General features: G+C 44.7%; 1 protein-coding gene across 2 annotated transcripts; it reads left to right on the top strand.

Moving 5' to 3' along the window:
- The first annotated feature begins 534 nt into the window (after window positions 1-534).
- LOC115372002 (transmembrane protein 120A) lies at window positions 535-20,289 on the top strand. Of its 2 annotated transcripts, none has more exons than XM_030069695.1 (12): window positions 535-701; window positions 4,303-4,421; window positions 5,375-5,506; window positions 6,080-6,139; window positions 6,238-6,333; window positions 6,578-6,667; window positions 10,114-10,179; window positions 11,529-11,590; window positions 12,892-12,984; window positions 14,631-14,695; window positions 17,926-17,994; window positions 19,665-20,289. In XM_030069695.1, the coding sequence occupies exons 1-12, from the start codon at window positions 624-626 to the stop codon at window positions 19,776-19,778; spliced, it is 1,044 nt and encodes a 347-aa protein (XP_029925555.1). In that variant the 5' UTR covers window positions 535-623; the 3' UTR covers window positions 19,779-20,289. The 2 variants fall into 2 exon arrangements, with proteins under 2 accessions (XP_029925555.1, XP_029925554.1); XM_030069694.1 differs by having other exon boundaries at window positions 12,889-12,984.
- Window positions 20,290-27,643: the final 7,354 nt, after the last annotated feature.

Here is a 27,643-nt window from a genome sequence, read left to right as displayed (position 1 = left end):
ATAGATATTACAAGTAATGATTAAAAAGTATTAGAAATATCTAATAATAATTAGGATACTGATACAAAACTCAACCAAACTGTAATTTAATTTAACTTAATTTAACTGTAGCCTAATCTCCTTCACTTTGAATTTGCAGGCGGTGTGTCAGGTGGCACACTCAGCCCCCGGGCCGCGGGTTTATAATACTATCAAGATTTTTTTTGTGTCTGTCTCATCACTTTGTGAGTTATATTTTCTCGAAAATGTTCCTCTTTAATCTCAGAAAACGTCCCAGTTTTTTTCTCGTACATTTCGGACTTCTCAGAATATTTCTAAAGAATTTGGTGTTTGACATCATTCATCACCGCCGTTCAGTGGTTTTATTAAGTTACTGAACGGAGGGGAAAAAGATGATTAATGATCCTTTCGGCGCTCCATACCGAACTCAAATGCATTTTATTTAATTTACAGTTAAGTGCTGCTTTCCTCAAAGAAATGACACGCCGGCCGTTAATGCTTTTATTCTGAGGTGTGCGGCCGGAAGAGCGGCTGTGTCTGCGGCAGCTTGACGCCGCTGGCCGCCGGACGGGAGCGCCGCTTCGCCCGCTGCTCTGCTCGGATCCGCCGCCGGAACCAGCCCGATGTTGTTCAGTCCGACGGGTTTACCGGAGTGCCTACAGGAGTGGGATGACCTGGAGAAAGACTACCAGCAGATCCAGGTGAGCAGCGGGCTGTCTGTCTGTCTGTCCGTCTGCCTGTCTCCCTGCCTGTCTGTCTGTCTGTCTGTCTGCCTGTCTGTCTGTCTGTCTGTAGCAGGCGGGGCGGAAGGGCGGAAGGGCGGCGCGGTGGCCGCCCCGCCGCCCTCCGGAGCGACCCGGGGTCCAGAGACAGGACACAGACACACACACACACACACACACACACACACACACACACACACACACACACACGCACACACAGACACACACACACAGTGAGCCGGAGCCGCCTGTGTTATTGCTGAGTCAGCGGTCGCGCCACGCTCTTCCCATTCTAACAGGATTTGCTGAGTCAGCAAATGTCACTTTATTCTGCCGCTTCTTCAAACTCTGTCTGTTTTTCTGTTGTTTGCTCGCTTCAGCACACCGGCCCCGCAGCGTTAACCCCGCTCAGCTAAACTCAACTAAAACTAAACTAAAACTCAACTAAAACTAAACTAAAATTAAACTAAACTAAAACTCAACTAAAACTAAACTAAAACTCAACTAAAACTAAAACTAAAACTAAACTAAAACTCAACTAAAACTAAAACTAAACTAAAACTCAACTAAAACTCAACTAAAACTAAAACTCAACTAAAACTCAACTAAAACTAAAACTAAACTAAAACTCAACTAAAACTCAACTAAAACTAAAACTCAACTAAAACTCAACTAAAACTCAACTAAAACTAAAACTAAACTAAAACTCAACTAAAACTAAACTAAAATTAAACTAAACTAAAACTCAACTAAAACTAAACTAAAACTCAACTAAAACTAAAACTAAAACTAAACTAAAACTAAACTAAAACTAAAACTCAACTAAAACTCAACTAAAACTGAACTAAAACTAAAACTCAACTAAAACTCAACTAAAACTAAACTAAAACTAAAACTCAACTAAAACTAAACTAAAACTAAAACTCAACTAAAACTCAACTAAACTAAAACTAAACTAAAACTAAAACTAAAACTCAACTAAAACTCAACTAAAACTAAAACTAAACTAAAACTCAACTAAAACTAAACTAAAACTAAAACTCAACTAAAACTCAACTAAAACTAAACTAAAACTAAAACTCAACTAAAACTCAACTAAAACTAAAACTAAACTAAAACTAAAACTAAACTAAAACTCAACTAAAACTCAACTAAAACTAAAACTAAACTAAAACTCAACTAAAACTAAACTAAAACTAAACTAAAACTAAAACTAAACTAAAACTCAACTAAAACTCAACTAAAACTAAAACTAAACTAAAACTCAACTAGAACTAAACTAGCTCCACACTGTGTTCTGCCTAAACTCAACTGCAGTGCTGCTGCTCAGTGTGTGTGTGTGTGTGTGTGTGTGTGTGTGTGTGTGTTCAGTACTGCTGGAAGCTAAACCTAAAAACAAAAACTAATGAACAATACCAAACTGTGCTGACTGCGCTTGTTGCCAAATTGATATCAAAATGATCAGGTTGAAGTTCAGGTTCATTCACAGCAGCAAGAAGAAAAAACATCAGCTGAACTGAGAAACCTGTCAGCGGCACAGAGAGAGACAGACAGGTGAGCGACACAGAGAGAGACAGACAGGTGAGCGGCACAGAGAGACAGACAGACAGGTGAGCAGCACAGAGAGAGAGACAGACAGGTGAGCAACACAGAGAGAGACAGACAGGTGAGCAGCACAGAGAGAGAGACAGACAGGTGAGCAGCACAGAGAGACAGACAGGTGAGCGGCACAGAGAGAGAGACAGACAGGTGAGCAGCACAGAGAGACAGACAGGTGAGCGGCACAGAGAGAGAGACAGACAGGTGAGCAGCACAGAGAGACAGACAGGTGAGCAGCACAGAGAGAGACAGACAGGTGAGCAGCACACAGAGAGACAGACAGGTGAGCGGCACAGAGAGAGAGACAGACAGGTGAGCAGCACAGAGAGACAGACAGGTGAGCGGCACAGAGAGAGAGACAGACAGGTGAGCAGCACAGAGAGACAGACAGACAGGTGAGCGGCACAGAGAGAGACAGACAGGTGAGCAACACAGAGAGAGACAGACAGGTGAGCGGCACAGAGAGACAGACAGGTGAGCGGCACAGAGAGAGACAGACAGGTGAGCAGCACAGAGAGAGACAGACAGGTGAGCAGCACAGAGAGACAGACAGGTGAGCGGCACAGAGAGAGACAGACAGGTGAGCAACACAGAGAGAGACAGACAGGTGAGCGGCACAGAGAGAGACAGACAGGTGAGCGGCACAGAGAGAGACAGACAGGTGAGCGGCACAGAGAGAGACAGACAGGTGAGCAACACGTCAGCAGCACAGAGAGAGACAGACAGGTGAGCAGTACAGAGAGAGAGACAGACAGGTGAGCAGCACAGAGAGAGACAGACAGGTGAGCGGCACAGAGAGACAGACAGACAGGTGAGCAACAGGTGAGCAGCACAGAGAGAGACAGACAGGTGAGCAACAGGTGAGCAGCACAGAGAGAGACAGACAGGTGAGCGGCACAGAGAGAGACAGACAGGTGAGCAACAGGTGAGCAGCACAGAGAGAGACAGACAGGTGAGCAGCACAGAGAGAGAGACAGACAGGTGAGCAGCACAGAGAGAGACAGACAGGTGAGCGGCACAGAGAGAGACAGACAGGTGAGCAACAGGTGAGCAGCACAGAGAGAGACAGACAGGTGAGCAGCAGGTCAGCAGCACAGAGAGACAGACAGGTGAGCAGCACAGAGAGAGAGACAGACAGATGAGCAGCACAGAGAGAGAGACAGACAGGTGAGCAACAGGTGAGCAGCACAGAGAGACAGACAGGTGAGCAGCACAGAGAGAGACAGACAGGTGAGCAGCACAGAGAGAGACAGACAGGTGAGCAACAGGTAAGCAGCACAGAGAGAGACAGACAGGTGAGCAACAGGTGAGCAGCACAGAGAGACAGACAGGTGAGCAACAGGTGAGCAGCACAGAGAGAGACAGACAGGTGAGCAACAGGTGAGCAGCTCAGAGAGAGACAGACAGGTGAGCAGCACAGAGAGAGACAGACAGGTGAGCAACACAGAGAGAGAGACAGACAGGTGAGCAACAGGTGAGCAGCACAGAGAGACAGACAGGTGAGCAACAGGTGAGCAGCACAGAGAGAGACAGACAGGTGAGCAGCACAGAGAGAGAGACAGACAGGTGAGCAACAGGAGAGCAGCACAGAGAGACAGACAGGTGAGCAGCACAGAGAGAGAGACAGACAGGTGAGCAACAGGAGAGCAGCACAGAGAGACAGACAGGTGAGCAACACAGAGAGAGACAGACAGGTGAGCAACAGGTGAGCAGCACAGAGAGAGACAGACAGGTGAGCAACAGGTGAGCAGCACAGAGAGAGACAGACAGGTGAACAACACAGAGAGACAGACAGGTGAGCAACAGGTGTCGACCCACTGAGCAAATCACAAAGAAAACAGCAGCAGGAGGAAGAGGAGGAGGAGGAGGAGGAGGAGCCTCCATCTGTTTTTCTCATTTTTCAGAGTCTTTATTAAAACCTGTTGTACCTGAGAGTGAGGTGTGTTCAGGTTTCCTGTGTGTCTGCTGGCTCCCCCTGCAGGACACTCACCGCCTGTACAGGCAGAAGCTGGACGAGGTGACCAGGCTGCAGAACAGCTGCTCCTCCTCCATCGCTCGCCAGAGGAAGAAGCTGAGGGAGCTCGCCGCCTCGCTGGAAGAGTACGTACCGGGCCGTGGGCGCTGCGGCGGGACGCGTGCTGCGTGCCGCGTGTTCAGGCCCGAGGTGTCACACACACACACACACACACACACACACACACACACACACACACGCCGATGGACCTCGCTTCATCATCAGAAACACTTTGAAAGCACATTTTCAGTAGCCGTCTTTCCACTGTTGTGCCACACGGGGGCGCTGGAGCCTCCGAGGCCGGCCGGGGCTCCGCGCTCTCCTCGGGCTCTGCAGGGGCCGCTGTCCAGCTGCTGGGGGCCAGACAGGGCTGACCCGGCTCTGAGGCGGAGCTAAGGCAGGCGGGCGGGGCTTAGCTGGCTGTGGGCAGGGCTTAGCTGGCCGTGGGCGGGGCTTAGCGGGCTGTGGGTGGCAGTCCTGGTCAAACAAGGACAGGAGGGCTCTGCTCACTACCTGACACCTGGACTCCTCAGCTGCTGCGCCTCAGAGCCGGGTCGGCCCTGAGGGGCCCCCTGGGTGTCCGGTGGGCCCTCAGCAGCTGGGAAGGGGCCCGGCAGCCCCACCGAGGGGCCGGCGGGGACCAGGAGTGACCGTGGAAACACAACTGGCCCTGGAGGGACGAGCAAAAAGTGGCTGCTAAAAGCTCTTTATTCTGTCCTGTCCTGTCCTGAAGCCGTTTCCTGGACAGGTGTGTGTGTTCAGGGCTTTAGTAGGCGGCTCTTTGTGGCCCCTGTGGGCCCCGGCCTCCTGCAAGACCCCGGCGACTCTCAGTAATCTGATTCTCGTGTGCACGTCGAGGCTCTGTGAGCGACGAGCAGCTTTACCTGTGGTTCCCCCTCTGGCCTGAACAGAGCCGGGCTGCAGCCGGCAGAGTGTGTGTTCTGATCGGTGTGTGTATGTGTGTGTGTGTCAGCTGGGTGCCTGCATGTGTACCAGGTGATTTCTGTCATATCCTGTTTTTTTTTTGTTTTTTTTTCAGATGCAAAGAAAAGCACCAGACAGGAAAGCTGAGTCCAGAGGACGTGAGCGCCATCGAGGAAATCCAGGACCTGATCAAGGACAGGCCAGATGTTTTCTCTGAGATGGAGGCCTTCCTGCCCAAGAAGAACGGGTCTGCTGCTTTACCATCCATCATGCTTTCATTTTGCTCAGTTAGAATGTTTTTTTCCCAGCATCACAGCAAACACTGCACTGCAAAAAGTCAACATCTTACCAAGATTATTTGTCTTATCTCAAGTCAAAAATGTCTTATTTCTAGTCAAAATATCTCATTACACTTAAAATAAGACATGATCACCTCAGAAGAAACTTGGTTTTAGACAATTTTCACTTGTTTCAAGTAAAAATTAGCTTGAAACAAGAAACAAATTTTGCCAATGAAACAAGCAGATTTTCACTTGAAACAAGAGACAATTGTCTAAAAACAAGTTACTTCTGAGGTGATCATGTCTTATTTTAAGTGTAATGAGATATTTTGACTTGAAATAAGACAAATAATCTTGGTAAGATGTTGAGGTTTTGCAGTGTGGCAGCTTCAGGCTGTTCAGTTTATTAATGCACCAACAAAAGGCAGCGAGTGCGCTGCATTTCCTCTTTTAGCTGCATTCTCACTCTCAGATTATGAAACGAACTGATGAAGAAATGACTTCCTGTCTGACCGGCTGCCTCTCCTCTCTCCGCTCAGGTTGTACCTCACTCTGGTTTTAGGAAACGTCAACGTCACGCTCCTCAACAAGCAGGCCAAGTACGCCGCCCCGCCCCTCCCTGCCCCGCCCCGTCAGCGCCGTCACATCGTCCCGTCTCCGCCCTCACGCCGCTCACTCTCTTCTCTCTGCCCGACAGATTCGCCTACAAGGACGAATACGAGAAATTTAAATTAGTCCTCACCGTCATCCTCTTCCTGTTCTCCTTCACCTGTCGCTTTTTGTTCAGCTACAGGTAAAACCTCTTTAATTGTGGCTCACAAGAACTTTGAAATTATTTGATGTCATTCAGTAGAGGGAAAAATCGGCTCTTGTGGCATTTTTAGATATTATCAGTCTGTAATGTTGGATGTATCTGCTTTACCCTCAGCTGACAGTTTCCTCATCTTTAGTTTCCTGAACTGTCATAACGACGTGTTTGAATGCAGATCTGCTGCCTGTGCTGTTTGCTCACCGTCTGTTCTGGTTTTGTTCGTCAGAGCGCTGGACGCCCTCTTCAACTTCCTGCTGGTGTGGTATTACTGCACGCTCACCATCCGGGAGAGCATCCTCATCAGCAACGGCTCACGGTCTGGAACAGCTTCTCCGTTTCACCGATGTTTTCTCATTTTCTGCTGAAAGTGAAGAAGCTGCTCAGATGTCAGTGGTCAGCAAAGTGTAGACGAGTGCGGTTGGGCCTGCCGGCTTCCTGTGTTCAGTTCCAGCTGATCGTGTGCTTTACAAGCAGGATTTGTGTCGGCATGAAACTGAAAAGTCTGTCACAGAAACTGCAGACAGCGTGAAGTCAGGACAGAAGAGGCTGTTTCCGTTTTCCACCATGTCGCGTTTACTTTGCCTTTCTGGGCCCGTGTTCATTCTGAAATTTACTCCTGCTTTCAAACGTAAATATAAAAGCCAGTTTTCAGATTTCTCGTTCTCTCTCCCGGTTATTTCAGACAGCTGGAGAGGCCTGGGCCACTTTGATTTTCAGAGGCTGCAGCTCCACGTTAGACTGGAGTTGTCCTTTTAAACGTTTTACACATAAACGAAAAATATGAATTCTCCAATTTTAATGAACGTCTGAATATGAGCTGTCAAGGGGGTCACATTTTTGAAACTGAAATGTCAAACGGATCTTTCATTATCATTTTAATATGGCCAGCCCCAGCTAATGTACATGTTTGCATGCAGTAATTAAAGTGAAGATTGTTGCATTTAAATGTTGGATTTGAACTAAATAATACAGTGGTGGAAAAAAGTTTTGGGACCCCCCATGCATTTGTGAAATCTTGCATTAACAAATCACTCTTAGGTCTTCAAGTGCAATTTCTTTTAGTCCAGTCACAGCCAAAATACTAAATAAACCCTAAAAAAGCCATTAAACACTTCAAATTGATTGGTTCCATAAAAATACAGAAGACATTTGGAGTATTGGCTCATTTTGGTTCCAGTGATGAAGGTGGTTCTTTTTATTAAAAGACACAGGTTTTGTTGCCGAGCTTGGTGTCTATATAAAGCAGCACATCTGAAAGTTCTTCAGACACAAAAATGGCTAAAACAAGGAACCTAATGCAGGAAACACGCCTGAAGAGAAAGATTACACTGTCAACTATTTAGTTTGGGTAGTTTTTCTTGGAAACAATAAACAAAAAAATATCATTTGTCTGCCCTGTGATGGCGACCTGTCCAGGGTGTTTCACTGCCTTCGCCCTGTGAGCGCTGGGATTGGCTCCAGCACCCCCCCGCGACCCTAGTGAGGATAAGCGGTTTAGAAGATGAATGAATGAATGAATATCATTTTTATTTGTTTGTACACTATATTACCAAAAGTATTCGCTCACCTGCCTTTACTCATACTATGAACTGAAGTGCCATCCCATTCCTAACCCATAGAGTTCAATATGATGTCGGTCCATCTTTTGCAGCTATTACAGCTTCAACTCTTCTGGGAAGACTGTCCACAAGGTTGAGGAGAGTGTTTATAGGAATTTTTGACCATTCTTCCAAAAGCGCATTGGTGAGGTCACACACTGATGTTGGTCGAGAAGGCCTGGCTCTCAGTCTCCGCTCTAATTCATCCCAAAGGTGTTCTATCGGGTTCAGGTCAGGACTCTGTGCAGGCCAGTCAAGTTCATCCACACCAGACTCTGTCATCCATGTCTTTATGGACCTTGCTTTGTGCACTGGTGCACAGTCATGTTGGAAGAGGAAGGGGCCCGCTCCAAACTGTTCCCACAAGGTTGGGAGCATGGAATTGTCCAAAATGTTTTGGTATCCTGAAGCATTCAAAGTTCCTTTCACTGGAACTAAGGGGCCAAGCCCAGCTCCTGAAAAACAACCCCACACCATAATTCCTCCTCCACCAAATTTCACAGTCGGCACAATGCAGTCTGAAATGTACCGTTCTCCTGGCAACCTCCAAACCCAGACTCGTCCATCAGATTGCCAGATGGAAAAGCGTGATTCATCACTCCAGAGAACGCGTCTCCACTGCTCTAGAGGCCAGTGGCGGCGTGCTTTACACCATTGCATCCGACGCTTTGCATTGCACTTGGTGATGTGTGGCTTGGCTGCAGCTGCTCGGCCATGGAAACCCATTCCATGAAGCTCTCTGCGTACTGTACTTGGGCTAATCTGAAGGTCACATGAAGTTTGTAGCTCTGTAGCAATTGACTGTGCAGAAAGTCGGCGACCTCTTTGCACTATGAGCTTCAGCATCCGCTGACCCCTCTCCGTCACTTTACGTGGCCTACCACTTCGTGGCTGAGTTGCTGTTGTTCCCAAACGCTTCCATTTTGTTATAATAGAGCTGACAGTTGACTGTGGAATATTTAGGAGCGAGGAAATTTCACGACTGGATTTGTTGCACAGGTGGCATCCTATGACAGTTCCACGCTGGAATTCACTGAGCTCCTGAGAGCGGCCCATTCTTTCACAAATGTCTTGTTTCACAGTCTGCATGCCTGAGTGCTTGATTTTATACACCTGTGGCCAGGCCAAGTGATTAGGACACCTGATTCTGATCATTTGAATGGGTGAGCGAATACTTTTGGTAATATAGTGTATCTGTCTAATGCAGCCACACCTTTTGATTTTTCCACAAATATTTCATGATAATATTTGAGATTGTGTCAAATTTTAAGGGTGTCTTAACTTTTTTCCACCACTGTGGATCCAAAGTGGAAAACGTTGGCAGTTAAGATGTTAATGTAGCTCGTCTGTCTGTGTGTCGGCCTCTCGGGTGTCATTGTTCCCAGTAACTGCCCCGTCCCGCCCCGTCACGTCCCGCCCCGTCCCGCCCCGCCCCGCCCCGCCCCGCCCTGTCCCGCCCCGTCCCGCCCCGTCCCGTCCCGCCCTGTCCCGCCCCGTCCCGTCCCGCCCCGTCCCGCCCCGCCCTGTCCCGCCCCGTCCCGTCCCGCCCCGTCCCGCCCCGCCCTGTCCCGCCCCGTCCCGCCCCGTCCCGTCCCGCCCTGTCCCGCCCCGCCCCGCCCTGTCCCGCCCCGTCCCGTCCCGCCCCGTCCCGTCCCGCCCCGTCCCGTCCTGCCCCGTCCCGCCCTGTCCCGCCCCGTCCCGCCCCGCCCCACCCCGTCCCGTCCCGTCCCAAACCTCTCACAGTGTCGTGAGCTGTGGCAGCTGCGTCTTGTTCAAGCTGCTCGTGGCTGAAATTGCTCAAGCGTCTTGGCTCATCGGAGCGCCTGTGTCCCAAGAGGGGGGGGGGGAGGGGATGTGGGCGAAAAAGAAAAACGTCCTGTTTGTTGCAGTCCAGTGTGTCTGAGAGAAACTCATCTTGATCCTGTTTATTTGTGCTTATTGATGTTTTCTCACATGTGCTAACAGTTTAATGTGCGTGGAGCTGGGAAAGCTCTTAGTTTTTGATTGTGCTTTATTACATTTCATAGTTTTAAACACATGAAGACCCTCAGTAAGACGCCCCTGTCGGCCTGCAGGTCACAGGCTGCGTTTTGACTAAATGAGCCTCTTAAAGTTTGAGCCCTCGTGCTCCAGGCCCTCGTCACTGATGCTCTTCATGTTTCAGGATCAAAGGCTGGTGGGTCTTCCATCACTACGTGTCCACCTTCCTGTCGGGGGTCATGCTCACCTGGTGAGTGGCTTCAGAGTGTCTTTTACATTCATTCACACTGCATGAGCCGCACCCTGTGGACCTGCTCGGGGGTGGAAACACAGGAGGAGGACGCTGTGGGACCAGGTCATGGACGGGTCCGGGGCTGGACTGGAACCAGAAACTGGCCCTGGTGTTTCTGGCCCCCCTTAATCCCTCGAACACCACCCACACGTTCACCGGTCCCGTTCAGGGTGACGGTGCACTGCAAAAAGTCAAAATCTTACCAAGATTATTTGTCTTATTTCAAGTCAAAAATGTCTTATTTCTAGTCAAAATATCTCATTACACTTAAAATAAGACATGATCACCTCAGAAGTAAATTGTTTTTACACAATTTTCACTTGTTTCAAGTGAAAATTCGCTTGAAACAAGTGAAAATTTGCTTGTTTCATTGGCAAAATTTGCCAGTGGAAAAAGTGAAAATTCACTTGAAATAAGTGAAAATTAGCTTTAAACAAGAGACAAATTTTGCCAATGAAACAAGCAAATTTTCACTTGAAACAAGAGACAATTGTCTAAAAACAAGTGACTTCTGAGGTGATCATGTCTTATTTTAAGTGTAATGAGATATTTTGACTAGAAATAAGACATTTTTGACTTGAAATAAGACAAATAATCTTGGTAAGATTTTGAGTTTTTGCAGTGTGCTGATCCTCCAGGAGGGACAGTTAACTTTAAATCTTTATTAATCAAAAAAAAAAAAAAAAAAAGATTTCTGTATCTTGTGGATGATTCCTAAAGACCACTGGGAGATTTTTTTAACCCTTGATTTTGAGTGTGCAGTGTCTCTGCACAATCTGGAGGGATTAGGGCAAAGTGGTTGGAGGTGAAGTGGGATTGGATCATCATCATCATCATCATCATCATCATCATCATCAGCTTAATTTCTCCCTGCCTCCCTTATGTTTCCTCTCCATGTCCAGTGAGCAGTTATTGATAAGCCCTTGTTTGATCAGATTCCCATGGTGAATATTTCCTCTCAGTGTTGTTCCCTCTCTAATGTGTGACCACTTCTTGGTCTTGCTTTGTATTTATTTATTTTTTGTATCTTTATGTTTACCAGTTTTGTTCATTTTCATTTCTTCATCACTGTGTGAATGAACCAAAGGCAGTTTTTCACACTTTCTGGACAGTGAAATAATATTTTATAGTATTTTCTGTTCGTCTTCAGGAAGTGGTCACTAATATTTGTAAATGGAAAGGAAAGGAATCACGAGTGCACATGCAAAGCGCTGCACTCACATCGATTGTCCTGAAAACATAAATAAGTGTTACCTCTGTCCAAAGCAGGAGCTTCATTTTAATTTAAATGTCCGTCTTGTCTGCAGGCCTGAAGGGACTCTGTACCAGATGTTCAGGAGCCAGTTCCTCACTTACTGTCTGTACCAAAGTAAGAGCTTCAGTCAGCAACCACACACACACACACACACACACACACACACACACACACACACGCACGTGCTGCTGCGCTGCCCTCTAGGGGTTAAGGTGATAGTTTGGATCCTGCGTTGTTTTGAGAGGAGAGAGTTCACCTGGTTCTACTGAACCATCAGCGCTCACTAAGTGAATATAAATGGAGTTAAACAGCGCGATGAGCTGGAGCGTTCAGCAGGAAATAGAGCATGAGGACGGCATCAAGGAGTGAAAGAAAAGACTGTGGCGAGTATCAGTTTCCAAACACACAGTGCTCACCTGCACACCTGCTCACCTGCTCACCTGCACACCTGCACACCTGCTCACACTGCAAAAACTCAAAATCTTAGTAACTTGTTTTTAGACAAAATTTGCTTGTTTCATTGACAAAATTTGCCAGTTGGAAAAAGTGAAAATTCACTTGAAACAAGTGAAAATTAGCTAGAAACAAGAAACAAATTTTGCCAATGAAACAAGCAAATTTTCACTTGAAACAAGAGACAATTATCTAAAAACAAGTTACTTCTGAGGTGATCATGTCTTATTTTAAGTGTAATGAGATATTTTGACTAGGAATAAGACATTTTTGACTTGAAATAAGACAAATAATCTTGGTAAGATTTTGAGTTTTTGCAGTGTGAGGGGGGCTGGCCTCGCCTCATGGTGTTTGCCCTCAGGTCGACGTGCCAGCGATTCTGCACGTAATATCGACATGACGTATACGTTTCTGCTAATATTCTCCCAAAGCACAGAGTCATGTAAGACCACCAGCATTTATCAGGCCGCTGGTTTCCCTTCATTCCACTACAATATGAAAACTTTCAGAGCCTTCACACTTTCTTCACTCCAGTTTTCCATCAGTGGAATAAAGTCCTCCACATGAGGTTCCCTGAAGGCAGCAGCACTGTTGGGTCAAATAAAATCTTAACACAGCAAATTATTAGTCCCATCATTTATGAAGGGCAATGATTTTGTTTGCCACAGAATCACAACACAATAGGGTGGGGATTTGAGGATTTTAAAATTTGTTTTATATGTTGTGAAATCTTGAATGTGCCCACGTGATTTGCAAAACGATTTTCAAGGTAAAATGTGAGTAAACTGCGGTAAACAGGCCAAAGATTCAAAATCACTTCAGATGATGTGATTTTGTGGCCAAAGTGCAGCCGAGCTGAGGGTTGAGCCGCCGGAGAGCAGCACAGCACGACACACACACACACACACACACTACACAGTAATGCTCTGCTCTCTCTGTCCTCTGTTCGTCGGTCAAAGTAGGCTTCGTCCAGTTCCTGCAGTATTACTACCAGAGCGGCTGTCTGTACCGGCTCCGGGCTCTGGGAGAGAGACACAACATGGACCTGACAGTCGGTGAGAGCTTTGACACTTTATCAAAAACTTCATTTTTATAGGAGCCCTGAGTGGACAAGGACGTGGAAATGTTTCTTAGGACGACTGCGTTACTGTACAAATCCTCAGCGATGCCAGCATGCTCCTGAGCAAACGCTGTTTAAACAACACGCTCATTTTCATCAAGTAGTCCTACACTGGTCCCTTTGGCTCTTTTCAATTTTTTATTTTTTTTTTTAGAAAAGCATTTAAAGCACCGCCAGGCCGTTTCCTAGCTAGAACACAGCGATTAGTACATGACTGTGTTTGTTTGTCATGTCACAATAACAGTAATACACTGCAAAAAGTCCAAATCTTACCAAGATTATTTGTCTTATTTCAAGTAAAAATGTCTTATTTCTAGTCAAAATATAATAATAATAATAATAATAATACATTTTATTTATATAGCGCTTTTCAGAGAACTCAAAGACACTTTACAAAGAGATATAGGAAAAAGAAGCAGTGTACAGAGGTATAAAAATAAGAAATATAAAATCAAAGATGCAGTACATAGGAATATAACACTCAAATATAAAATCTTAACACATAAAATCATGACACAGGATATGAAAATATCTCATTACACTTAAAATAAGACATGATCAGCTCAGAAATTACTTGTCTTTAGACAATTTTCACTTGTTTCAAGTGAAAATTTACTTGAAACGAGTGAAAATTAGCTTGAAACAAGAAACAAATTTTGCCAATGGAACAAGCAAATTTTTACTTGTGACACAAGTGAACAAGTAAAAATTTGCTTGTTCCATTGGCAAAATTTCTTTACTTGTTTCAAGCTAATTTTCACTTGAAACAAGTGAAAATTGTCTAAAGACAAGTAATTTCTGAGGTGATCATGTCTTATTTTAAGTGTAATGAGATATTTTGACTAGAAATAAGACATTTTTGACTTGAAATAAGAAATAATCTTGGTAAGATTTTGACTTTTTGCAGTGTACTCTGAGAGTCTTTTTCAAGAAATGCTCCATCAATATTTATCAGGTGCCCTTTGTAAACTACAATGATTTTTTATTATTATTAGTAGTATTTTAGTTGAAAGCAAACAGCTGCCGTGGTGCTCGGTGAGAGTGGGTGGGTGGGTGCTGTTGTCAGTGATTATAACACACACCGCCATGATGAAACACACCGCCATGATGAGAGTTTATTCACAGGATAAACCCCGTGAGTTGTCACAACCTGTTTTCGAGGGGGTCCCACACACATCACTTACAAAAAAAATAAAAATAAAAAAAGTACAACCCAGTAAAGCACAATACAGTAGAATAAGAAACAATACGAATACAATACAAATACAAATAAATACAAACAAATACAATACAATAAAATAAAATACAGACAATGAAATGGAAAATAATATAAGAAGACAGGACAAACAAACAAGTTGCAACCTCAGTTTGGACAAAATGTCAAAAACAAGTGGAGACAGTGATCATTTTGAACATGATAAATGAATTTTTCGTGGTGTTATCTCCTACTTGCCACGTCATCCCTCATCCATATTGTATGTCTGCAGTGTGGAGCGTGTTGCTCCTGAGCTAACAGCACCTGAACAGAGCTGGCAAAATAAAACCAACCAAACTGAACTCATGTCTCTCGTCCTCTCTCAGAGGGCTTCCAGTCGTGGATGTGGAGAGGCCTGACCTTCCTCCTGCCTTTCCTGTTCTTCGGCCACGTGAGTAACTCTTCATCATCACATCGAATGAGACACTTAATAAATATCTCTGAGCGTTGGCTGATCAGTAGTGGCTTAGCTCTAATACGAGTAATGATTTCATGAATATTACACTGCAAAAACTCAAAATCTTACCAAGATTATTTGTCTTATTTCAAGTCAAAAATGTCTTATTCCTAGTCAAAATATCTCATTACACTTAAAATAAGACATGATCACCTTGCTTTTAGACATTTGTCTCTTGTTTCAAGCGAAAATTTGCTTGAAACAAGTGAAAATTCACTTGTTTCATTGGCAATATTTGTTTCTTGTTTCTAGCTAATTTTCACTTATTTCAAGTGAATTTTCACTTTTTCCACTGGCAAATTTTGCCAATGAAAGAAGCTAATTTTCACTTGTTTCAAGTGAATTTTCACTTGAAACAAGTGAAAATTGTCTAAAAACAATTTACTTCTGAGGTGATCATGTCTTATTTTAAGTGTAATGAGATATTTTGACTAGAAATAAGACATGAAACAAGTGAAAATTTGCTTGAAACAAGAAACAAATTTTGCCAATGGAACAAGCAAATTTTTACTTGTTCACTACAAGTGAACAAGTAAAAATTTGTTTCAAAAAATTTGTTTCAAGCTAAAAATTTGTTTCAAGCTAATTTTCACTTATTTCAAGTGAATTTTCACTTGAAACAAGTGAAAATTGTCTAAAAACAAGTTACTTCTGAGGTGATCATGTCTTATTTTAAGTGTAATGAGATATTTTGACTAGAAATAAGACATTTTTGACTTGAAATAAGACAAATAAATCTTGGTAAGATGTTGACTTTTTGCAGTGTTTAAATTCACACCTGTCACAGCGTTTATGGGCTCGCCACAAAAACCGCTCCAACATGCACGCAGCCGCACTTCAGTTCCCCTCCTCGCTGTTTTCAGTTCACGTCTTGTGCTTTTTGGGAAAGCTGTGTTCCATGTTTTGCCTGCTGCTTTCATTCAGGGCTAAATATGACACGGTGCGAGATCCAACTGGCTTTCATAAGGGGCTCTATTTTCCCGGCGCAGCGCAGGGTGGCGCAGTGAGGCGCACCCCGCGCAAAGCTATTTTCGACCAGCGCAACCCGTGGGGCGCACCGTTTCTTATTTTCCCAGACCGAGGTTCGCCGAGATGGGAGTGGCGGCGCAGCAGGGGGAGGTGCCGACAGAATCAGCTTGGCGCAGTGACATTTTCGTGCCAAAAGGCTTCGCCGAGGTGCGCCAAAAGCTCGCCTCCTGAAACCACGTCTACTTTCGGCGCAAGGCGCAGCGTGGCCGGCGCAGTGGAATTTTGGCTGGCAGGCGGGCAGTGCGCACACGTCACCACAACCTCACAGATTGTCAGGCACATTAACAATGCAGTAAATAAACACCAAAAACACAATTCAATGCTATAATCTCAATCAGCACATAAATGTATCTCCATATCGACTGTCCCGTCACAACTGATGTCAGATCAAAGGAGATTGGCACCGTTTGGCAGCGTCATGGAAACCCAACCTGATCACCTGTCAGTCAAACAATGTGTCCAGTATGGTGATGTCTTTTTTCCAGTCATGGTGTCTGGCGCTGCTCCTGTTAACTACACAGTTCTTCTTCCATATATATAAATATTCCACACTGGGTTTCCGTTATCCGGTAATCGGACTATGACTGGTAGCCTAAAATCAGCCAAAGTCCGGTAATTTTTAAATGCCCGGTGAAAATATTCCCTCTAAGCACAATTTGAATTTTATTAAAACAGTCAATTTTCACGTAATTTTATTTATTTATTTAAAAAAAAGAGTCGCCTGGGGGAGAACAAGGTCACAAGACTGATGCGCACTGCAAGTTGCGGAGAGACACTTGAGACTTTGGATTTTAATTCAGCTGCTGAATTCAGTTTTTATTGCATCTATTTGATTTCAAGTTGGCAGCACGCAGCGTTATTAAAATGGTATGAGCCAGTTTTTTTGTTTGCAAATTGTAGTTGCATTTGTTTGCAATTGTATGCAATGTTCATGTTAAAAGAGCACAGGCTTGTGCAATATTTATTTATTTATTTATTTAGTTAGTTATTTATTTATTTTAGACGTTACGCACTTGAGTCAATTGACAGCACTCATTTTATTTGATATAGCCTACTTTTCAATAAAAATATTACGCTATAAATTGACATGCCTTGATATCATTCTTATATAGCCTGCATATAATTTTAAGCTCAATAAATTCAGATAATATTTGACCGGAATTTCAAACATTTGTCCGGTAAATTGAAAACCTGCCGGTCACGTTGTCCGGTGCCAATTTTTTCTAACGGAAACCCTGATTCCACACATATCGAAAATGTAAAATGCATCGGTTCCTTGCCAGACTCTGGGCGTTTAGAACAGCAAATGTAATAGCTTTCATGAACCGGATTTTGTTTTAATCTCTAGTATGTCGTTGCATCAGTAAGTGACGGGAGTCAAAAGTTGCAAAACAAACATGTATTTATATGAATACTGCGAGGATTATCCTTTGATGTAAAAACATTCATTAAAAATGGGGGCTTCACAGTTAAATTTATATTTGCTTGTAAAAATCAATAACTTTAACAGACGGTGACAGAGCTGGAAAAAAGAGAGATGCGAGGCAGGTAGGTAATGGAAAGACAGGGGACTCAGGAAGACGAATTTAAGGATAGATGCATGGATGGATGGATGGGTGGACAGATGGATGGGTGGACAGATGGATGGCAGGTAGCTCCAGCGACATTCCAGCAGCCAAGACTGGTCTCTTTGTCCTTAGAGGTGTCGCGGCTGCTCTCTTTCTCCATGTCAATTGTGTGAACGTTCATTACGCCTTCGCGCAGCGCATTTTAAAGGCGAGGACAGGGGCTCATTTGATTGGTTTAAAGTGAATCGGCTGTGTCAAACCCACTCCACGCCTTCTCTCCTCCCTTGCGCCGGTAGGAGGAACGGCGCAGTAGTTGCGCCAAGGCGCACGGCGTGCCAAAATAGCAAAATCCACTTGGCCACTCCCAGTTGGCGCAGCGCAGCTGCGCTGCGCCTCCGCCTCGCCTGGTCTGCGAAAATAGAGCCCAAGGTCATGTGATGTGGAGTAGAGTTTCCCTGCTCAGATCCCAAATGCTTGATTGCAGCCCCTGGTGTCCAGAACTGTGTACTGGAAGGTTCCTGTCCTCCAGTCTGACCTGATGCTGACGGTGATTTCTCTGTTTCACAGTTCTGGCAGCTTTACAACGGCATGACGCTCTTCAGAATGGCTCAGCTCCCGGAATGTAAAGAGTGGCAGGTTTGAACATTACTAAGCATTATTATTGTTAAAGCAACATTATGGAACATTTTTGCCTGAAAACAACAGCTCCAACATCATTTTAATGCTACAGTGACATGTACAGCTGTCCCTCGCTATAACGCGGTTCACCTTTCGCGGCCTCGCAGTTTCACAGATTTTTTTTAGTGCAATTTTGCATGTTTTTTTTTTTTTTTTTACTGGACTTCTTTTTCTATGAAGGTTTGAACTTTGAGAGTTTAAACAAGAGAGAAAAGTGAGAAAATGTTAATGCCTGTCTGAGAAAAGTGTATAAAGTGTGTAGTGAGGGGTTTTACAGCCTTAAAACATCTAGAATCATTGTAAAAAATAAAGCTACTTCGCGGATTTCGCCTATTGCGGGTTATTTTTAGAACGTAACTCCCGCGATTAACGAGGGACGACTGTACTGAGTTTGAGGGGACCGGGTCAGGGCAGGGTGTCAGGCGTCCGGCTAATTCACTAACCAGCTGGTCTCAGGTCAGAAATCACAACCGAGCTCAAGAAAACCACAGGAAACGCTGACGGAGGAAACAAGGAAGAGAAAAGAGAGAGAGAGGAAATATTGGACCGGCTCAGCTTCTTCTTCTGTTCCCTCTGAGCCGCGTGTCTGTTTGCTGCTCCCAGATCAGCGGCACGGCGCCCCCGTGTGGATCAGCTGATCGAATGTGACTTTGAGCCGCCGCTCTCCGGGCTCCGGGTGACGTGGGCCGGGAAAGGAAACAGGCCCATCCTCAGATCAGGAGAGGTGTTGTGAGGAAAGGCAAACTTTATTGTGAGAGAACATAAAATATCACGAGGGAGCGCAAAAAAATAGACATGTGGCTCAGAAGGAAGGGAATGGATGTAGAAAAGTTTTGTGAAGTAACAAAATTTATTGTGAGAGAGCGTTTGTCGCGCGTTCGGAGGGAATGCAGAATACTTTGCGACAGAATGCAAAACTGCTGTGAGTGAACTCAAAATAGATTGCAAGAGAATACAAAATTTATTGTGAGGGAACTCAAAATTTATTACAAGAGAATACAAAATTTATTGTGAGGGAACTCAAAATTTATTACAAGAGAATACAAAATTTATTGTGAGGGAACTCAAAATTTATTACAAGAGAATACAAAATGTATTGTGAGGGAACTCAAAATTTATTAGAAGAGAATACAAAATGTATTGTGAGGGAACTCAAAATAGATTGCAAGAGAATACAAAATTTATTGTGAGGGAACTCAAAATAGATTGCAAGAAAATACAAAATTTATTGTGAGGGAACTCAAAATTTATTACAAGAGAATACAAAATGTATTGTGAGGGAACTCAAAATTTATTACAAGATAATACAAAATTTATTGTGAGGGAACTCAAAATAGATTACAGGAGGGCCTGCAAAGGTACTGCAAGAAGGCAAAATAAGTATTAAAGCAAACAAACTACATTGTGAGGGAAAGCGAAAGTATTGCAAGGTGATGCACAAGTGTTGTGTGCAAAGTTTGTTGTGAGAGCGCAAAAGTAACGCGAAAATGCAATTTGGGAGTAACACAGACACACACACACACACACACACACACACACACACACCATGACCCTTGAGGGGCTCCACAGTGAAGTGTGAAGTTACTCTTTGAGTTTTTCCACCTGACGTGGTCTCACCTGTGCTGTAGGTGGTGATGTGTGGCTGCTCCTACCTGGTGCTCTTCATGGGGAACTTCCTCACCACGCTGGGAGTGGTTTACCAGAAGTACACGGACAACCGGGACAAATCCAAGCACTTGTAGGACCGGGACGGGCCGACTGAGCGGGAGATGTTACCAAAAATCCATCCCGTGTGGAATGGAAAACGTGCAGAATCACCACTCCAAACCAAACGCTCTCTTTGGAGCCGTTTGTTTTTTTTATGAATGCTGTCCTTGGGGGTCATTTGCATTTCTACGATTGCTGTTATTTTAAATGTCCTCTTGATTTCAAATTTTGATATTGTGCTCCTTAAGGATGATCAAAGCAAAACGCCAAGGGATCATCACTCCAACTCATGAGACCGGCCAGGAAAGTGCTGAGTCATGTCTGTGAGACTGAGGAGGGTCAGGAAGGCTTCCCAGAGGCGATCACAGTCACTCGTCTGTTACAGCTGCAACCAAAACAAGGATGCATGGGGTTACTAACAATGAGGGTTTACTCAGATTCATTCAGGATTTGGGGTTTGTGTTTCCTATCTCTCTTTGTATGCGTTAAATATATTTGGTCTTGGAAAAAAAAAAGTGCTGAATAAACCACTCCTCCAAATCCTCATGCTTCTTCTGTTCAGTCGCCCTTTTCTACAGACAATGGAGCAGCAGAACTTTAAATCACCCAGGATTTATCAGCTGTTTTGTGTTAGTTAGCTGTTTACTGGACCAAATAGTGAGATTGTCTTTTCTCCTCACAGAGGTCAGGGGTCAGAGGTCAGCTACAGAACAGCACCCTGAACCCACTGCAGTGTCAGTGTTTCACTTATAAGAGCAGTTCACTGGAGAATTACACTTTTGTCAGTATGCACTCGCTGTGTCAGTACTGTTGCAAAGGGGTGGAAAGTTTCCGGTAAATTTCCCGGAAAGTTTCTGAAAATTCCTGTGGGAATATTCGCTCTGGAATATTGGACATTTTCAGAAGATTTTTGCTGTCTCTTTTTTTTCCAATTTTTCCGAAAATTCCCGGGAAAATTTGGCTCGGGAATTTTGGGAATTTTCGTTTTTTTTTTTTTCTTGTCATCAATTTGAATGAGGTTTTTTAAAAAGTTTCCATGGAAATTTAAGCTTTTGAGAAATTAAGAAATTTCATTTTTGTTGTTAACTTAAGGTGAATGGGGCAAAAATAAACAATAATCAATAAAATGAATGCCAACATCAATATCACCATTTTGGAAATGGAAACCCTAATGTCCTGAACTCAGGACTCACCTCTAACCCAAAGGCCACAATGCCAGCAAACTGTAAAATCATCATCCCCATACCCCAGTGTGTGAAATAAAACTTAAATATAAAACTTATAATATAAACAGTCAACTTTGCATTTTGGTGGAAACAAATATGTTGCATGATTCAATGCAAAATTTACTTTGGCACCCCCTTTTGCGCTGCATGCCTTATGTCAATGGCTGTAGACGGCAGGCCGAAGGACGCTATCTGCTTTCGTTTTTTGAAATGATCGATCCTCAGCGATAGTAGCTGCTGTAGCAACTAACTCATATTAACAGTTATATTTAAATATAGGTTACTGCTTCCCAGTGTTGGCAAACATCTGTCTTTTCATAAACTCAGCGGCAGATGTTTTATTTCAGCTCGGGGTTTATCACTCCAATTTAAAGTCAGCTCCGATTAATGTGGCTAAGCAGCAAAAGTAAGGACAGTAAGCAGTCACATTAAGGCTGAACAGAGTTATAGAATCACATTTTCAGGCTGTTATCAATTTACCTCTGAAATAAAGACCACAGCTTTCACAGATGTGTTAATTTATTAAATGTTCATTTCAATGTACAGATGCTAACAAATTGACGAATTAATTAAATCTTTGGCCCAGGAAACTCATAAAGACTGAACAAATTAATAACGATTAATAGGCTGATTAATAACTGATAACAAACAAGAACAGAGTTATAGCCGCACATCTCCGTGGAAAATCCGTGGTGCTGAATCTGCCTCAGCAGGTACTGTCCGTGGTGCTGAATCTGCTGAGGCAGGTACTGTCCATGGTGCTGAATCTGCCTCAGCAGGCACTGTCCGTGGTGCTGAATCTGCCTCAGCAGGCACTGTCCGTGGTGCTGAATCTGCCTCAGCAGGTACTGTCCGTGGTGCTGAATCTGCCTCAGCAGGTACTGTCCGTGGTGCTGAATCTGCTGAGGCAGGCACTGTCCGTGGTGCTGAATCTGCTGAGGCAGGCACTGTCCGTGGTGCTGAATCTGCTGAGGCATTTCATTCTCTTTATTATAGAAATTAAAGCTCCATAAAATTCACGGAGGATCTTGTTCAGCTCTTCTTTCCTTACAGGTGAGAAATCAGCTGTTTGCCCGGTGTTTGTCAGGTAGTCTTGTAGACATTTGACGGCCCAAGACGTTGACCGGGCCGTACCGGCTTCATTTCCTGACCTCTCCAGCTGATCCAGCTCTTCACTCGTCACTCTCGCGTATCTCTCCTTTTTCTCTTCTGTCTTGTCTTACTCGTTCAGCCATTTATCCAAACTTAGGTCGCCAAATAAATCAAAATTGACAACAAAACGGTCCATTATGCAGGCGAACAAAGTTGACAGCGGCTTTTGATGCGGGTTTCGGTGAAACGTTTCGTGTTGCCATAGAAATCACACAGACTCGGAGGCGGAGTAATATTTTTTAAAATCCAGTAAAGCTTTTACATTTGCTGTTCTAAACGTCCAGTGTCTGGCAAGGAAGTGATGCATTTTAAATTTTCGATTTGTGTGGAATAAGGGTTTCCCCCTGGAAAAAAATTGGCACTGGACAACGTGACCGGCAGGTTTTCAATTTACCGGACAAATGTTTGAAATTCCAGTCAAATATTATCTGAATTGATTGAGCTTAAAATTTTATATATTATATATTATATAAGAATGATATCGAGGCATGTCAATTTATAGCGTAATCTTTTTATTGAAAAGTAGGCTATGTCAAATAAAATAAGTGCTGTCAATTGACTCATGTGCGTAACGTCTAAAATAAATAAATATTGCACAAGCCTGTGCTCTTTTAACATGAACATTGCATACAATTGCAAGCAATTTCAACTACAATTTGCCAAAAAATACAACAAAATAACAAAAAAAAAAAAAAAAAAACTGGCTCATACCATTTTAATAACGCGGCGTGCTGCCAACTTGAAATCCAATAGATGCAATAAAAACTTAATTCAGCAGCTGAATTAAAATCCAAAGTCTCAAGTGTCTCTCCGCAACTTGCAGTGCGCATCAGTCTTGTGACCTTGTTCTCCCCCAGGCGACTTCGCTGCGCTGTTTTGATCCAGTTCTGCAGAGAAAAGCCTCTCTCTCTCCCTCTCCGGCACACTGGAGACAGGGATCACGCAGGCTATTTTTTAAGAAAAATAAATAAATAAAATTTCGTGGGAATTGACTGTTTTAAAAATAATAAAATAATAATAAAATTCAAATTGTGCTTAGAGGGAATATTTTCACTGGACATTTAAAAATGACCAGACTTTGGCAGATTTTACCAGTCAATGTCCGGTGATTACCGGATAACGGAAACCCAGTGTGGAATATTTATATATATGGAAGAAGAACTGTGTAGTTAACAGGAGCAGCGCCAGACACCATGACTGGAAAAAAGACATCACTCTACTGGACACATTGTTTGACTGACAGGTGATCAGGTTGGGTTTCCATGACGCTGCCAAACGGTGCCAATCTCCTTTGATCTGACATCAGTTGTGACGGGACAGACGATATGGAGATACATTTATGTGCTGATTGAGATAGTAGCATTGAATAGTGTTTTTTGTGGGTATTTATTGCATTGTTAATGTGCCTGACAGTCTGTGAGGTTGTGGTGACGTGTGCACACTGCCCGCCTGTCAGCCAAAATTCCACTGTGCCGGCCCCGCTGCGCCTTGCGCCGAAAGTAGGCCTACACGTGGTTTCAGATGGCGAGGCAGGAGAGAGAGAGACAGGAGAGGCACGAGAGAGAGGCAGGAGAGAGAGACAGGACTTGACCTGCAGCAAAGGGCCTGAGGTCGGATTCGAACCCGGGCTGCTGTGCTCAGGCCTCAGGGCACGCGGGTACGAGCTCCACCTGCAGTCGCTTCAGCAAAGCTTTGATCTTCACTTTTCCAAACTCATGTTGGGAGAAAATCTGCATCAGCAACGAGTTTCATGAACTGAAGCAACAACAGAGACACATTTTTGTAATAAATGAGAGACAGTAGAAGAAATATGAGACAACAGTCCTGCAGAGCTTCCCATCTAAATATGCCTTTTCACATGTAAAAATTAGTATTTCACATGTGAATTTATAATTTTCACACGTGCCTGGCACATTGTTAGTTTTTGTGTAACAAAAACGTTCAGATTCATAACAGAGTGCACACACGTCCTACGCCTGCTTCCATTTATAAATCACAGTCAATCCTAAAGTTGTCTCAGGTGAGGAAGCGCTTTGCCCCGCCCACATGGTGCCCATATAAGGTCAGGGGAACGCCCTCGATGAATATGCAAATAAAGCACGGACACGATGGAGCGAGAGAGGAGAGCGAGGAAAAGAAAGTTCCCAGTGTGAAGAAGAGATTTTAGTGGGTGAGGTGGAAAAAACACTAAACAGTGTTTGGTGGGCATCACTAACGCCAGGAAGGCCCGAGAGCGGCCCGCCGGGAGAAACCGCTGCCGAGCGGCGCCCCTCCAGCAGATGGCGCCCTTAGCGTCTGCCGATACTGCCTACGTCACGGGCCGGCCCTGCCTCAAGGCCGGGTTAGAGAGGGTCAGAGGTCAGAGGTCAAAAAGAAGTGGTCTGACATCAAAGTGGAGGCGGAAAAGCGCATGGTGCTCCACAGGAGAAGTGTGTGTGGGACAGGAGGAGGAGAGGGCCACCGGAGCCCCACAGATGGAGAGCTGGTGGGGATGACTGGAGAATCTCTCCTGAGTGGGAACATGGTGACTGTGTGCCTCAGTGTTTAGGCTGTGAATGGACTTCATACATGCACTTTAGTTTCACAATGCACGTGCACTCCCGGGATTATCTATATCAATCACGCCTCGTTCTTCGTTTTCTGGGTAATATTTGATTATTTCACTCAAATGTATCTATTCCACATATTTTCGGTGATGTCATCCCTCTGCCTTGGCGTCGCAGTTTCCCGTTTCTCCAGATTTTGTGCGTACGGCAGGTCAGAGCGTGGAGCTGCGCACATTCTCCTGTCAAGTTTGTTTTGTAGAAATCCCAAACGTTGCTTCCAAAGTGGCGTACGCCCTCTTTTGTGCGTACGCAGCGTTTAGAAATGAGGCCCCTGGCCAAGGGGCTGCAGGTGAGAAAAGCCTCTGACACATTTCCAGTCATGTGTTTATTAATGTGCACCGTCCAACATGAAATACAAATGTGTTGACAGTAAAACATCAGGTACAGAGCGTTAAACATGTTAATGTGACTTGGAGGTCAACAGGTGAAGGGAGGGGCCCAAAAGGAGAGGGGCTCCAGTCACAGCTCTGCAGTGAGCAATGTGCTGTCATTCTCACGTCTGTGTTTATTAGAGAAATACAAAAAAAAAAATCAATGAGTGGAGGAGGAGGTTTAAATGACACTTTTGTACAACATTAAGATTTGAATATACAAACATTATAATGACTCATTATTTTTACAAGCCTGTCCAATCAATCAGTTAACAATTATCCACCAAGATGCCTGATACAATAAAAAAAAATCAACTATAAACCACAAATCAGCCAAACATGTTCTAAACTCTTTCAGGTCAGAGTTTGTTTCTGAGAAACTGGCAGCTCAACCTCAATAGAAGAACTAGCTGGCCACAAAGTAAACCCAGGGAGGAGCGGCTCAGTGAAGGTGGAGCTGAAGGTGTGCAGGAGTCTCAGTCTGTCAGAAGAGACTCTGTAGAAGGACAGAGTCCCAGCAGAGCAGTCCAGATACACTGCTACTCTGTCAGATCCACGGGGACGGACAGAGATGCTGGTGTCCTCACTGTTGTGTCTGACAGAGTAGCTGTTACTATGATCAGAGCACTCCAGACTCCAGGACTGATTATTGTATCCAAGCAGAGAGTCATAACCTCTTCTTCTGTTTCCTCTGTAAGTCACTGCTATATAAACCTTTCCTCTCCACTGGACCTCCCAGTAACATCTCCCAGTCAGACCTTCTCTACACAGAACCTGAGGCACCAGGTCAAATCTGTCTGGGTGACGAGGATACGGCTGCTCCTCCCACTCCCACGTCGCCTTCCTGTTGTCCTCAGACAGACGGAGTTCTCTGTTCGCTGTGTTTGGATCCAGTGTGAGATCACAGGCATCTGATGGGGAGAAGACACACAGCACACCTCAGAAAGCCTCATTCACTCACACTCTCTTGGCTCTTATGAGGTTATTATAGTTTGGCATTTTTCATTCAAAATAAAAACTAATGTCATTTTACACTTTGTGTTTGGGTTTAATTCATTTTTGAAGAGCATTTGCTTGTTTAGTTTATTGTTTTTAATGCTCATTTTTTGTTGAGTTTGTGAGGCAGATTTCATATCCACCCAAAATACCAGAGAAAAACAAATACATATCAACAATTTAACAAATTTAAACCAAAACCTTTTTTCCTCATTTTTCTCCTTCAGGTTTTTTCTCTTCTATATCCCTCTCTTTTTCTCTACCGCTCTCTGTCCTTACCTGCCCCCTACCCTCACACACACACACACACACACACACACACACACACACACACACACACACACACACACACACACACCATGACCCTTGAGGGGCTCCACAGTGAAGTGAGGAGTTACTCTTTGAGTTTTTTCGGGGAGAGAGAGGGGCCGCCCTGCAGCAAAGGGCCTGAGGTGGGATTCAAACCCACGACTCAGCCTGGACAAGCTGGAGCTCTGCAGCACGTGAGCTCCCAGGGCGCCCAGCTTTCTCTGTCCTGTCAGCTGATTGGAGCTGCTTTTGGAAACACACACACATTTAGTTTCAGCTCACTCCCATTTGTGTGTGTGTGTGTGTGTGTGTGTGTGTGTGTGTGTGTGTGTGTGTGTGTGTGTGTGTACTCACATCCTCTCAGGCTGTCAGCTGGAATCCAGTCTTTTACATGTTCCAGCCTGTAGGGATGAACACAAAACCATCATCCTCTTCATCATCATCATCATCACCTGCAGGTCACATGACCCCAACACACTGTGGCTGCTCTGATTGGCTGATCTCTCTCTGTCTGTCTGTCCAGTCCTGAGGCCACTGAGCACTTTGGACATTTCCCAGGAAATGCTGCCTGCACTGACTGTGTCCAGCACAAGAACCAAGCAACCAAGCTGCTCCGCCTGGACTGACTCCACCCCTCTAGGACGGACTCCACCCCTCTACTGACCTCAGAAGACTGACTCCACCCCTCTACTGACCTCAGAAAACTGACTCCACCCCTCTGCTGACCTCAGAGGACTGACTCCACCCCTCTGCTGACCTCAGAGGACTGACTCCACCCCTCTACTGACCTCAGAGGACTGACTCCACCCCTCTGGGACTGACTCCACCCCTCTACTGACCTCAGAAGACTGACCCTGCGTTCCAAATCGCATACTTATACTTTTTACTTTTAGTATGTACTGCAGCTGCCCTTAAAAAGTATGTAGTTTAGTATGTATTGGTATGTATTTTCCCTACTAAATAGTATGGTAGTATGGGTATTGGAACGCAGGGTGACTCCAACCCTCTAGGACTGACTCCACCCCTCTGCTGACCTCAGAGGACTGACTCCACCCCTCTGCTGACCTCAGAGGACTGACTCCACCCCTCTGCTGACCTCAGAGGACTGACTCCACCCCTCTGCTGACCCCAGAGGACTGACTCCACCCCTCTGATGACCTCAGAGGACTGACTCCACCCCTCTAGTGACCTCAGAGGACTGACTCCACCCCTCTAGGACTGACTCCACCCCTCTGATGAC

The sequence above is a fragment of the Myripristis murdjan genome, chromosome 14 (genome assembly GCF_902150065.1).
Source record: "Myripristis murdjan chromosome 14, fMyrMur1.1, whole genome shotgun sequence".
In the NCBI taxonomy this organism is placed as follows: domain Eukaryota; kingdom Metazoa; phylum Chordata; class Actinopteri; order Holocentriformes; family Holocentridae; genus Myripristis; species Myripristis murdjan.
This window is presented reverse-complemented; position numbering and strand designations above follow the sequence as displayed.